General features: G+C 58.0%; 1 protein-coding gene across 1 annotated transcript; it reads left to right on the plus strand.

The window, feature by feature from the left end:
• Positions 1–8606: 8606 nt before the first annotated feature.
• On the plus strand, positions 8607–11890 carry NKX6-1 (NK6 homeobox 1). The gene is made up of 3 exons (XM_040582337.1): positions 8607–9297; positions 9908–10080; positions 11107–11890. Exons 1-3 carry the CDS (start codon positions 8679–8681, stop codon positions 11356–11358), a joined length of 1044 nt encoding a protein of 347 aa, XP_040438271.1. The 5' UTR covers positions 8607–8678; the 3' UTR covers positions 11359–11890.
• Positions 11891–13156: the final 1266 nt, after the last annotated feature.

Raw genomic sequence — 13156 nt, forward strand, 5'->3', positions numbered from 1 at the left:
TGCAAACTGAGGTGGGAAGTTGGAATCAGACTCTCACAGTAGGTAAAATTGCCCCTTTCTGGCTACAGGCTTTTAGCAGTCTGCATCTCCTGTAACTTGGAACAACTCACCTCTCCTAAGGATTCAGCTTATTACAGAAAAATCTGGCCATCAGTGTTCTGGCTTCCCTCTGCAGCTCCCAGGCTGCACAGCATTCTCCCTGCCTTCTCCATCACACCTCTGGAGAGCAGGTCCAGCCACCCCATGCTTCTCTATGGCCACAGGGCCAGCACAGCAGCCCCGAGCAGCTGCAGGCCTGCTGCCTCCGTCATGCCAGGCACTTTACCTGCTCCCCTGGAGAATGGGGTTGAGCCTGGCAGAAGCCACCACATCCCCTGCGGCCTCTGAAGATGCCATAGCACTCACAGCCCCTGTAACAAAACCCCACATAGTTGTCGGGGCCAGTAAGGTGACCTGGAGTTTGCAGGGCTGAATGGTGCCGTACATTGACAGGAGGGAGGGAAGTAACTCCCTGCTGCTCACGCTGCTGCCAGGCTGCTGTGCTCCAGCAAGTCCCAAGGAAAGCAATGGTGCAGCCTGCAGCCCTGGCCCATCCACGAAGAGATGCTCTTGCCCCTTCCGTCATGGCACAGCAGCCTCTGCTGGCACCGGGCAGGCAGGAGTGTTGTGTTCTTCATGACTCTACAAATAGGTTTGTATCTTCCCTTATTATATTCTAATAAAGTTACAAACCAAGAAGCTGGCCTCTGTGCAGGATATGACGTGGAAAGGTTTTATGGTGGTGGGAAGGGGAGCTGCTCGGCTGCTCTGCTGGGGCAGGGGAATTGGCCCAGGCAGCACGTAGTGACTCCCCTCAGTATCTGCCTGTGCACTGTCCAGCTGGGCGTCCCCTTGTCACTGGCTTGCGCCAGGCCAGGCCCAGCATGGCCAAGACAGCAGGGCCTTTGGCCAGCCTGGCTTCAGGAAAGAAGTAAGGCCAGGGGCTCGAAGCAAGGGAAGCTTGGCGCAACCTGGACACGTTAGGGTGATGCTTGGTGGTGGCAGTTCAGATGAGCTTCGTTATTGAGATAAAACTCCTCCTACAGATGAGCTGAGGTGGTTTTTTAGCAAGCTGTAAGAGAGAAGCTGAAAGCATCGAGCTTCCACCTTGCTCCTCATGCCCTTCCCTGGGAAGGGCTTCTCTCTTCCAGCCTTGCTCCTCGGGCGGCTCAGCCAGGAGAGCCAGGCATCTGAGGTGGTCCTTGCCGCTGCGGGGCTGGGGAAGAGCTTGCCACCGCCGCAACCCTGGCCTGGGCTGGTGGCACCAGCACTGGGGACGATGGAGAAGCCAGGGATGACCTGCCTCGCCCCGCGGGCGCAGCGCTGCGGTTTCCAGCGGCCGGGAAGCCGGCGGGAGCCGGAGCCGCCGGCCGGGAGCGCTGTTCGCCAGGGGGCGCTCGCCAGGGGGCGCTCGCCAGGGGGCGCTGCCGGAGCGGGCCCGGCCGCGGCCCCGGGAACCCGCCGGCCGCCGGGAGCCGCTCGGCCGCCCGCGCCCCGGCGTGCTGCTGCGCTGAAACCGAAACCAAGCGAGGTCTTTGCTTCAGCAAAGTCGCGGTACGAAGCATACCGCTCTCAGGAATTCTCTCTTTGCCTGCTAATCAATGCAGCCCTGTCAGCTTTCGATGAGACGGAAAATGCTGAAATACTATTTTCTAAAAATCATAAAAATATGCACATAATGATCGCTGCTGCCACCGCTTTCTCCCTCCCACCCCCATTTAGATCATCAATTTAACGATTTCCAGTTCCCTGACACTGGCCCACCCTGTGCCAACAATTTCTAAGCAAAGCTCTCTCTGCTGATTTCCAGGGGGGCTGCTCAAAGATCGATTGCTGGCGGTGGCCTGCCGTACATATATTTGTCTCACAGAGTGAAAGAAACTATATAAAAGCTCCAGCTATGCCAGTTAAATTTCCATACATTTTTGCTGTTTGTGTGAAACCAAAGTAAAGCCAGATGTTAGGTTTAGCCTTACAACATACCTGGTTATCCACATCAAAAAGGACATGGGTAGTACCTGGACCCATAGCCAACAACTGCAGCCGTGGGGACACCCACTGCCCGGCACCTGCTTGAGTGGCTCAGCTGGCCCATGGGGGCTAGGGGATAGCGGGTGAACTTCTGTTGGGTCTAAACTGGTATCTTTATCTACACCTCATGTACACATACACCAGACAGTGGGAAATCCCTGTGCAACAGCATGCAATGGAAAGGAAAAGGAATGCAACTTTGGAAGGGTGGCACCTTCACAGCCCTTAGGCAAAGTAAGGGAGATGGAGCACCAGTGCTCTTTATCCCTGCTGTTACACATCTGGCCTATGATGCATACATTCCAGCATGACTGCTAATAGCGGCCTTCTAAAATAGTTTCCTTGCCCCTGTCTGATCAGCCACGTGTCCAGTCCTCACATGGTTCCCCAAAGCCCAGCTGGAAATGGAGGAGGCCACTCAAAAGCAATCACAGTGCAGAATGAGGTGGGCAGAGGCAGCAGCAGTCCCCTGCTAGGTGCTGCTACTCCTGTTCCCAGTGGAAAGAAGGGCAGCCCTACCGCAGGGGCTGCAGTCCTTCGCAAGCAGTGGCTAGAGGGAAATACCTTGTCTGAATGCCACGTCCCATCATGGGCACATCTGCCCCGGCTGCACCAGGAACAGACAAACATGGTGATGTTGAGAAACCTGTTGTGCACTAATTAGTTAGGATAAATTAAGACCCGGTAATCAGTAATGCCGCACAGCTTTGCTAGCAGGGCTTCAGAGCCAGGCTGGCAGCGGAGCACTGGGTGCACCCGTAGCGGAGCCCTGTGGCCACATTAAATAATTATATGACACATCCACACCGCAGCGTTGACAACAGAGGTGGTGGGCAGTCTTTGGAGGTGTAAGCTGGACAAACTTCCCAGGCATAGTCTAAGCAGGGCAGGGGCCTGGGGGTGGGACAGGGGTTCAGAACAGGACTGCACCAGGAATGGTCTCTGCGGAGCCCCGAGAGAGGGACACTGCACTTGTAGTCAGTCCTCTCCTCCTGGCTTTCCCCCAGCAGGGGTCAGGCTGGTCCAACGATCACAAATCAAAAAAGTAGAAGCAGCGGCTCTGCTCCAGCATCAAATACTTTCAATGTTCCAGAAAGGAGAAAAATATTTTGCCTTGCTGAGGGTATGGAAAATACTTGGACATCTCATTTAAGACAACCAAAAGAAATATTGAAGTGGCAACAGAGGTGACAGTCTGCAACGTCCTCCTTGTCCCTGCAGCTGTTTTAAAAAGGTCCTGTCTCCACTCGGTCTCATTACAGTCTCGGCCTCCGTTCCCAGTTATTCTCCATTCACCTCGGTGCAAATGGAAACAGAAATTCGGCCAGGATATGGGGACCGCAGCATCAGAGCAGCAAAGTGACGCGAGCGTGTCCTCAGAAACGACTGGAAGCCCCCGGGGGAGGGAGAGTTCACAGTACCCACCACCGGCTGGGAAGGGGAAGCTGCTACCCACACAAACCAGTAACCTACCACACAAACACATCAGTAACACAAAGCGGTATCAGTTCTGGGTTGACATCCCCAGTACGCTGGCCAGCTCGAGCTGGCAGCATCCCACAGCCCTTGGCACTCTGAAGAGCAAACCAGGGGGTCCACAGTGGGGTCGCCTGCAAAGTGACAGCTCTGCCTTTGGCTGTCACCAGAGGTCTGCAGGCAGACACTCTGGGACAAGAATGCTAAAAAGCAAGTGAGATGTATCCAAAGGCCTGGCTCCTGAAAAATTTCCTGGCCAGCTTTGCCTCAGTTTGTCACCTAGTGAGAGGAGTCAGAGGATCGCATTTCATTTGTGGAATTTTAACGATAACTTTATTATATTTTAGTGTATTATTGGCTTCCGATTTTGTACTCTTACAAGAAATTTCCGTTTCCACATCTCCATTAAATATCTGATTCATTTTCTTGGCTTGTGGTAATACCTCAAAGCTACATCACTAAAGAATCAGTGCTCTGCATTAGATAAATATAAAACTGAGTCTGATTAACCTATTAACTATTTTTAATTAGCTTTTACTGTTCTTCAGATATTGCATGTTTTTGAGGAAGCAGAAAGAGAATGAGAGCACGCTGGTACTATAGAGCTGTATAGGGCTAGCATATGGACTGAGATTATTCATCATCATTGGCAGGAGCTCTGCTGTAGGGAATCTTGCAACAACATCACAATTTTCCTGCTAGAGTGAATGCCATAATGGACACATTTGTGGCATGAATTATGGGCAAGATAGAAAAATTTTAAATCTTTATAGCATTTTTATGCTCTGTCTTCCTTTTTGGTAATCAGATCTTGATTAAGAGTTGGAATTAGCACCCAGAAGAACATTAGGCTTTCCTGGCTCCGTTCCTTTCCACCATGTAGAGCAGGCAACAAATGATTCAGTGGCTTCACAGTGCTGCTACAATAACAAGGTGTCTAAATACCTATCCATCACTTCAAGAAAGTAACCGACCGCTCAATTGCAACCAAGAACTTATGGTAATGGCAAAGCATTTTATTTGCTAAATAAAACTATTACTTGACTTAGTTCAGACAGACCCTTTTCCCAGTCATGATGACTTCGTGGGGCAAAAGCTGGGCAAGGTGGGGTCCCTGGCATCTGCCTCCGCTGCTGGAGGGCTGAAAGCTCTGGACAGGGCCGGGCCAGCCTGCCCTTGGCAGCACAGCTCCTGGCACAGCTGGACACCGTAAGTGGCACGGTGCAGCCAGCTGCAGTTCGGGTCGTCAGCTTGAAGAATACCTGGCCCGGCTATGCCAACGCACTTTGGACCTTTTAATTGTAGGTGTTCTCATGATTTTTTTTTTTTTCCTTTCAGATGCTGGGACGATTCCAGCCAAGGTGATTTTCAGAGGCGCAGCTGCTGGGGCACTCGTCCCTCCGCTTCGAACGAGCAAGCAAATAACTACAGCTTTTTCTGACAACGCTCCTGCTGTGTTCTTCTTAATTCACCTCTCCTTCTCGCCTCCCCTCTGTGTGACCGGGGTCTCCGTCGCAACTTGAGCCCCTCCCTGCCGCCGCCCCCGGGACCCCTCGGCACCCGCTGCCCCTGCCGCCCCCCGGGTCCCTCCCCGAGGCCCCGCGGCGTTCCCGAGGGAGCTGCTCTCCCTTCCCGGTTTCTCCTCTCCGCCCGCACCCCCCGCTCGCCCGGCGGCTGTTCTCTTTTGTGGTTTAACTTGGTGGTTGCTTTATGTGCGACAAGGACGATGAGACCATGTGAAAACGGTGCAACCGGGTATTAACGAGCAGCCCCCGGCCGCAGCGGGCCCGTTCGGTACCCGCGGGTGCTCAAGGAGCAGTTTGGCGGCGGCGTTTTCCCGCTGCGGTTTGTTGTCCCCGTTAAGTTTGTTGTTGGGGCGGTTTTACCCCTACCCGCTGCCTGGGGTGCCGACGGAGCCCCCCACCCGCTGCCTGGGCTGGGCTGCCAACGGAGCCCCCCACCCGCTGCTCAGCTCGGCCCCCGGCTGCCGTCGGAGCAACTTCGCCTGCCTACGGCTGGGCTCAAGCGAACCAAAAACTGAGCCTGGAAAAGGAATTAAATATCACCATTTCCAAGTCTTTCTGCGTGAGAGTTATCAAAGACACAGAAAGGAGGTAATGCTGACGGCTGCTTTTGAATCCGAACTATTTCTCAAGCACGGGTCAGTCATATTGGCGCCATCTCACCTGCGATGCTATTTTCAGGAAAGAAGTTGCGCGAGGCGGCCCCCAAATAAAAGCTCTTTTTCGAGACGCTATCCGTTCATTCCAGAAGGAAGGAAGGAAGGAAGGAAGGAGAAGCGGTTTGTGCGGGATGCTTTCGCTAGAACACAAACCCCGAGGCGCTGGGCTGCCGCTGCGGCCGGGGAGGGAGCAAGGGGCGAGCGGAGCGGGCGGTGCTGCTGCCTGCGAGCCGCCGGCCGGGCAGGCTGAGCCCCGCATCCGCACTGCCGCCTGCCCGCAGCAGCCCCGAGCGGCCCCGCAGGGACCCACCGCAGGAGCAGGCCAGGGCGGCCGGGTCCCTCCCTGCGGGCTCGGGGCCCCGGGGTCCCCCCGCCGTCAGCGCGGAGCGGCGGCTGGAGCTGCCGCCGCTGCCGGTGGCCGCCCCGGAAAAGTTCCCTCGGGGCGCTCCGGGCAGGGAGCCTCTGGCCTCTCCAACCCCAGCCGCACCGATGCAGACCCCGGCCCCCGCACCATCTCCTCTGCAGGCGGGAGGAAAAGCAGCTCCGTTGGGTGCCGGCCCGCAGGGCACCGGCCTCTACGCCTCCAAACCCAGTTTCATTTTTCTCCTTCCAGTTAAAATGCAGGTCGCCCTCCCCCCGCCCCCGCCCGCTGCCCGAGCCGAGCCCTGGCGCGCCCGAAGCTGCGGGGCCGGCGGTGCGGGGCTGCCGCGGCCGAGCGCTCGCCGGCTCCGCTGAAACCCACCAGAAAAGACTTTTTTGTTGTTGTTGTTTTCGTTTTAGAATATCTGAGAAGTGACCCAAGGAAAAAAAAATAAAAATCAAAGCCAGGGACTTAAAGGCGAGCTTCTCGGAGGCTCGGTTCGGGGGGCCGGCCAAAAGTTACGGCCAGGCAAGACCGTGCCCTAAGCGTTCTCCAAGTGTTTTTCGCGGCTTTGTAAATTAAACTAAACCAATTCCAAGCAACTGGGATATTAGGGATAGAAGGAAACACCATCGCAGGTCGAGAATCGACTTGCTTTGGCTTTATCTAAGATCCGTAATTACCGTCCTCAAAAGAAAAGGAAAAAAAAAAAAAAAAAAGACTCGAAATTCCACCCGAGGAAATGCAGCTCACCCAGGCACACGCGCTCGGGCGCAGCCAGCACCGGGTAACAGTTATTTACGGTGGGTTTGCACGTCTCTCCCCTCCGCGGGACGCTCGTCAGGGGCCACATGGGATTTTTTCCCTTCCAGCCCCAGGCGTCAGGAAGAGCCGAGAGCAGCCGGGGGCGCTGGGGACAAGTGTCGAGGGGGCTGGTTACCGCGGGCCTGGGGTGCGCAGCACCGGCCGGTGCCCGGGCGGGACCAACGCGCCGCTCCGGTGCGCAGGAGAACGCGGGGGGGGCACCGGGGCAGGGCCGCCGGGGCGGCGGCGGCTCCGCTCCCCGCAGTGCTTACCGGGCACAGGGACAGAGGGAGCGAGGGAAAGGAAGGGAAAAGGGGAAAAGAAGGAAGGAAAGAGGGAAGGAAAGAGGGAAGGAAAGAGGGAAGGAAAGAGGGAAGGAAAGAGGGAAGGAAAGAGGGAAGGAAAGAGGGAAGGAAAGAGGGAAGGAAAGAGGGAAGGAAAGAGGGAAGGAAAGAGGGAAGGAAAGAGGGAAGGAAAGAGGGAAGGAAAGAGGGAAGGAAAGAGGGAAGGAAAGAGGGAAGGAAAGAGGGAAGGAAAGAGGGAAGGAAAGAGGGAAGGAAAGAGGGAAGGAAAGAGGGAAGGAAAGAGGGAAGGAAAGAGGGAAAGAAAGAGGGAAGGAAGGAAGCAAGCAAAGGAGGAAGGAAAGGAGGAAAGGAAAGAAGAAACGTAAAGAGAGGGAGATGAGAATGAGGAGAGAGGAGAGGAAAGTGAGAGGAAAAGAGAGCGCAAAATTAAATGAGAGAGAAAAGAAAATGAGAAAAAAGGAAAAAGAAGGGAAAGGAAGCGAGAGAGGAAAGGGAAAACGGGAAAAGAAGGAAAAGAAAACGAGAGAGTAAAAGGAAATGAGAGAATAAAAGGAAAACGGGAAAAAAGGAACAGGAAACGAGAGAAAAAGGAAAAAGATAAAAGAAGGAAAAGGAAACGAGAGATTAAAAAAGGAAAAAGAAACGAGAGAGGAAAAAGAAAACAAGTAAAGAAGTAAAAGGAAACGAGGGAGAAAAAAAAAAAAACAAAAAGAAAAAGAAAGCTTGGAAGGAAAGAGGAAAGAAAAAGAAAAAGGATACGCAAAGGGAAAGGACAAAGAAGAGCAAAGAGAGGGAAAGGGAAAGGAGAGGAAAGAGGGAAAGGAAAGAGAAAAAAGGAAAGGAGAGGGGAAGAGAGAGTGGAGGGGAAAATGAAAAGAGAGGAGAGCGAGGCGAGACCGAAGTTGGCGAGGCGGGCGCGGCGCGGTGGGCAGGGCCGGCCGCCGCCCCGCCCCCGCCCGCCGCCGCCGCCGCCGCGCCCGCTGCCGGCCGTGCCCCCGCTAAAGGAGGCAGGGAGCGGGGCGGCGCGGCAGTGCGCCCCGAGCCGCGCCCGCAGCCCCGACAGCCGCGCCGGCAGCCAGCCAGCGGGAACCGCGCCGGGAGGGATGCGGGGCGCCGGGGAGGCGGCAGGGGCGGCGAGCGCGGCCCCCGCGCCGTTGTGAGCCCCCAACTCCTCGCAGGCACGGGGAGAGGAGGCATATACGTGTATACGCACGGACACTGCGCATATACACGTACATAGGCACCCGCCGAGAGCAGCGCCGCTTTCCTCCCCGCCAGCGGCCGCCGAGGCGCAGCCCTGATGCCCGGCGGGGCGGCGGGGCCGCCGCTCGGGCGCGCAGCTCCCCGCTAGAGGCGGCGGCCCCCGCGGGCCGGATGCGCGGCCCCGGTGCGGGCGGCACCCCCGGGCCGGCCGCCGGGGCCCCGCGGCGCTAGGGGCCGGGCGGGCCTCCCGCCCCGGCCTGGCGGCGGCGGCGCGGGGATGCTGGCGCTGGGGCAGATGGACGGCGCGCCCCGGCAGGGCGCCTTCCTGCTGGGCAGCCCGCCGCTGGCCGCCCTGCACAGCATGGCCGAGATGAAGGCGCCGCTGTACCCCGCGTACCCCCTGCCCGCCGGGCCCGCCTCCTCCTCCTCCGCCTCCGCCTCGCCCGCCTCTGCCTCGCCCTCGCCGCCGCTCGGCTCCCCCGGCCTCAAGGCGCCCGCTGCCGCTGCCGCCGCCGCCGCCGCCGCGGGCGGGCTCTCGGCGCTGGGCTCGGCCCCGCCGCAGCTCTCGGCCGCCACCCCGCACGGCATCAACGACATCCTCAGCCGGCCCTCCATGCCCCTGCCGGGCGCCGCGCTCGCCTCCGCCTCGCCCTCCGCCTCCTCGGCGGCGCCCGCCGGGCTGCTGGCCGGGCTACCCCGCTTCGGCAGCCTCAGCCCGCCGCCGCCGCCGCCGCCCGCCCTCTACTTCAGCCCCGGTGCCGCCGCCGCCGCCGCCGCCGTGGCCGCCGGGCGCTACCCCAAGCCGCTGGCCGAGCTGCCCGGCCGGACGCCCATCTTCTGGCCGGGGGTGATGCAGAGCCCGCCCTGGAGGGACGCCCGCCTCGCCTGCGCCCCCCGTGAGTACCCAGCGTGGCGGAGCAGCGGAGGGGAGCGGGCCCGTAGAGCCCCGCCGGAGTCCTCTCCGGGCGCCGGGCAGCCCCGGCATCGCGGCGAGACTCTCCCGGCCCCCCAACCAGGGCCGTCTTTGCCTCGCTTTCTTTTGTTTTTGTTTCCTAAGTTTGCTCTGCCTTCTCCCTCCCCCTCGGTCGGCGCGAAGCCCTGTAAAATGCGGGTTCTCGCCGGCGCAGAGGGGAGCCTCCCGGGGTGGGGGGGGCGCCTGCTCTCCCCGTCCCCGCCCGGGTCTCTCGGAGCCGGGGCTGGTTTTAGGGGCGCGAACAAACTTTCCCAGAGCGGGACTTTGCGTTGCCGCCCGCTTGCAGTGGCTGCAGCTTTTCTAGAAAACGATATCGTTTGCCCGCTCAGATTTTCAATCCTCAAAGGAAAAATAACCAGGGGAAGCCGGGAGGCTGGCGTTGTCCGGGCAGCAGTTTTGTTACAGCCCCCCACCCACCCCCCCGGAGTGACACCCCTCCCCATCCCCCAGGGCCGCTTGAGAGCGAAGCGCTTTCCCAAATACGTAGATTAACGTGTCTGTCCGTGCCTTCCCTTTCTCTCGCCCCCCGCCAGATCAAGGCTCAATTTTGCTGGATAAGGACGGAAAGAGAAAACATACCAGACCCACTTTTTCTGGCCAGCAGATTTTCGCCCTGGAAAAGACTTTCGAGCAAACGAAATATCTGGCCGGCCCGGAACGAGCCCGGCTGGCCTATTCGCTGGGGATGACGGAGAGCCAGGTCAAGGTGAGCGGAGCGGCTCCCGCACAGAGCGGTGCGGGGCTGGCGCAGCGCAAAGCGCCCGGCTCGGACCGGCCCCGCCGCGGCAAAGCGGGGCTCGCTCGCGCGGCCGGGGGTGCTGCGGGCCGGGACGGCGAGGGCTCCCCCGGCAGCTACCGGCAACCCGCGCTCAGTTGCCTTACCGGCGGGGCTGAAAAGGATGCTTCAAAGCGTATTTTGTTTTAAAACCCGAACCAAACAAACCCAGGCAGGACCGAGAAGCCCGGTGCGTTCAGGCTGAACGCCACGGGGGTGGCCGCCGTGCTGGGGTGGGTGGGAAGGGGGGGAGGGGGTGTCAGGGCATAGCGCTTCTGCCCGCAGCCCACCCAAAGCGGGCTGGGGTTGCGCACCCCGCTCGGGCTGTCCCGCCCCAACTCCCCGTTGTAGTTAAACTCCGAGCTGCGGGCAAAGCGGGGAGGCGAGGGGGTGGGAGCCAGGGCTGTGCCCCCCGGGGACATGCCGGGGGGAGGCGTTTGCTCCGCGGGCGCGGGGACACGAGGCGGGCTGGGCCAGAGGGGCCTCCCGGCGGTGCTCAGGCTTTCAGACCCATCTAGAGACCCTCCTTTGTCACTGCAAATATGTCCAATGGCTGCGAATAAATTATTGCAGCCTCTACAATGAAAATGACCCCCTCCCCTGGCAGCGCCCTGCCAGCGAATGAATGCATCTGGCGGGGCAGGGGCGGCTGGGGAAGGGCTGAGCACGAAATGCGTGTCGTGCCCCCCCCCACCCCCCGCCGCGGGGCTGGGGGCGGCTGTTGGCCGGTCGGGGGAGGTGGGGGACCCGTGCCGGGACGGGGGGCTCCGGCTGCTTTCGGTTGACGGGGGAACGGCCCGGCGGCTGGTGGAGCGGGAGCCGCTGCCGCCCGCTGGGGACGGGGAAGCGCCGGGCAGCGGGGCGGGGGCGGCCCGGTGGGCTCGGCCGCGCCGGCGGGGGGCGAGCGGCCGCGGGTGCCGGTGGTGCCGGTGATGATGACGGTGGCGGCGGGGGCAGGTCTGGTTCCAGAACCGACGGACCAAGTGGCGGAAGAAGCACGCGGCCGAGATGGCGACGGCGAAGAAGAAGCAGGACTCGGAGACGGAGCGGCTGAAGGGCGCCTCGGAGAACGAGGAGGAGGACGACGACTACAACAAGCCCCTGGACCCCAACTCGGACGACGAGAAGATCACGCAGCTGCTGAAGAAACACAAGCCGGGGGGCGGCGGGCTGCTGCTGCACCCCCCCGAGGGGGAGGCCTCCGCCTAGCCCGCCCCGCCCGTCGCCGCGTTCGGAGATGTACAGATCTATTTTTCTAGACTCTACGCGCCCGGCAGGAGGAGGAAGAGGAGGAGTAGAAGCCGGAGGGGGGGGGGCAGAGAGGACTGCCGGCGGAGCGGACCCCCGCCCCGCGTGTTGTAGGGTGGGGAGCGGCGGGGCTGCCCCGGTGCCGGGTCCCGCTACCGGCGGGGCGGCGGCCGCCTGTTGCCGGCTCTTTGTAAATAAACCGTGAGTCACCGCGACCGTAGGCGTTCCTTAATGTGAATATTTAAAATGTAAAATACCTTCTTTTTTTGTACAGCGGGGGCCGGGGGCGTCGCCCCCCGCCCGGCCCGCACCGTCCCGCGCTCCCGGCACCGGCGGCACACCGGGGGCACCCCGAAGCCCCGGGACGGGTGGCACCGGGGCCGCCGAGGCTAAAGCCGCCGTGGCCGCCACTGCCCCCCCCCCCCTCCGGCCCAAACTGCAGCGGCCTCGCGTGCTATTTATTAGTATTTTTGAAACACTTTCTGTTGCGGTCGTGGGGCGGGGGGGGGGGGGAGGCGGGGGGGGGAGGGCGAAGGGACAGAGTTTGCTTTCACTTACACCGTTTCCAATCAACCGCGTGTTGGAAAAAGTAGCTGGTGGGAATTGTCACGACCACTTTCAGTCAAAATATAAAAAAATTCATTTAGTTGCTGTAATTGAATTTAAAGTGTGTTTTCTTTTGTATCATACGGAATACTATAGAATGTAAATTGTTTTTTTTTTTTTAAGCTAATAACGATGATATATCGTGATATAGCATCTTAACATTTATTAATTTATATTAAAAAGAATTCGGTTTGTAAAGAGAAGAAAAGCCCTTTACAAGACCAGTTAAATGTAATGCACTTTCTGTTTAAAAAAAAAAAAAAAAGATAAATCAATTAAACCAGTTTAAAGATGTCTGCTGCCTTCACTAAAGGGTACAGATAATCTGATCTCATCAGAGATTAAATAATGAAACCACGGTGCAGGAGGAGAGGAAAAAAAAAAAAGGAGATAATTTTCAGGATCTTTTGTTCAATCTCAGTAGTAGGGTTTTTTGGGTGTGGATTGGGGTTTTTTTGTGATTGTGTTAGGGTTGGGGTTTTTTTGGTTTTTGGTTGTTTGGCTTTTGTTGGGGGTGTTTGGGTTTTCGGGTTTTTTTGGTTGGTTGGTTTTTTTAACGATGGAAGTTGTCCACTTTGTTGTGGGGGTTGAAGAAGGATACACATAAAATAAGCGGCGGCTTGTTTGGGAACAGGGCTGGCGGCTCCTGTCCGTGAGCGGGCAAGGCAAAGTTTCTACCCGGCCCCCGGAGCGGTTTGTCTCAGCCTAAATTAGGCTGTATTAACTTCTTCTTTTTTTTTTTTTTTTTTTTTTTTTTTTTAAGCGGCGGGCAACGCAAGCTGTTATCGAGGGCAGAGTGTTACCATTATTATGGGAAAGAAACTGCTTTCCGAGGAGAAAACAGCGAATAAAATAAGAGCCCTCCTAAGGGTCTAGAGTAAATAGTTAGACCCAATACCGAAACAACTGGTTTAAATTAAAACTCATTATCTAGACGCGATCATTTCCATATCTAAACAGACCAGAAACAATCGGCTTTTTTTTCAAGGCTGCAGCAGAGCAAACAGAAGCGCTGACATGAGGGAGAAAAGGGCCAGCTATTCTGGAGGAAAAAATAAATAAATTCGTATTCTTTCGTAAATTTGTGGATCATTTTCTACACGGGGCGGGGGGGGGGGGGCGGAAAAAAAGAAAAAAAAAAAAAGAGTAGAGC

This window comes from Falco naumanni, chromosome 1 (genome assembly GCF_017639655.2).
Source record: "Falco naumanni isolate bFalNau1 chromosome 1, bFalNau1.pat, whole genome shotgun sequence".
In the NCBI taxonomy this organism is placed as follows: Eukaryota; Metazoa; Chordata; class Aves; order Falconiformes; family Falconidae; genus Falco; species Falco naumanni.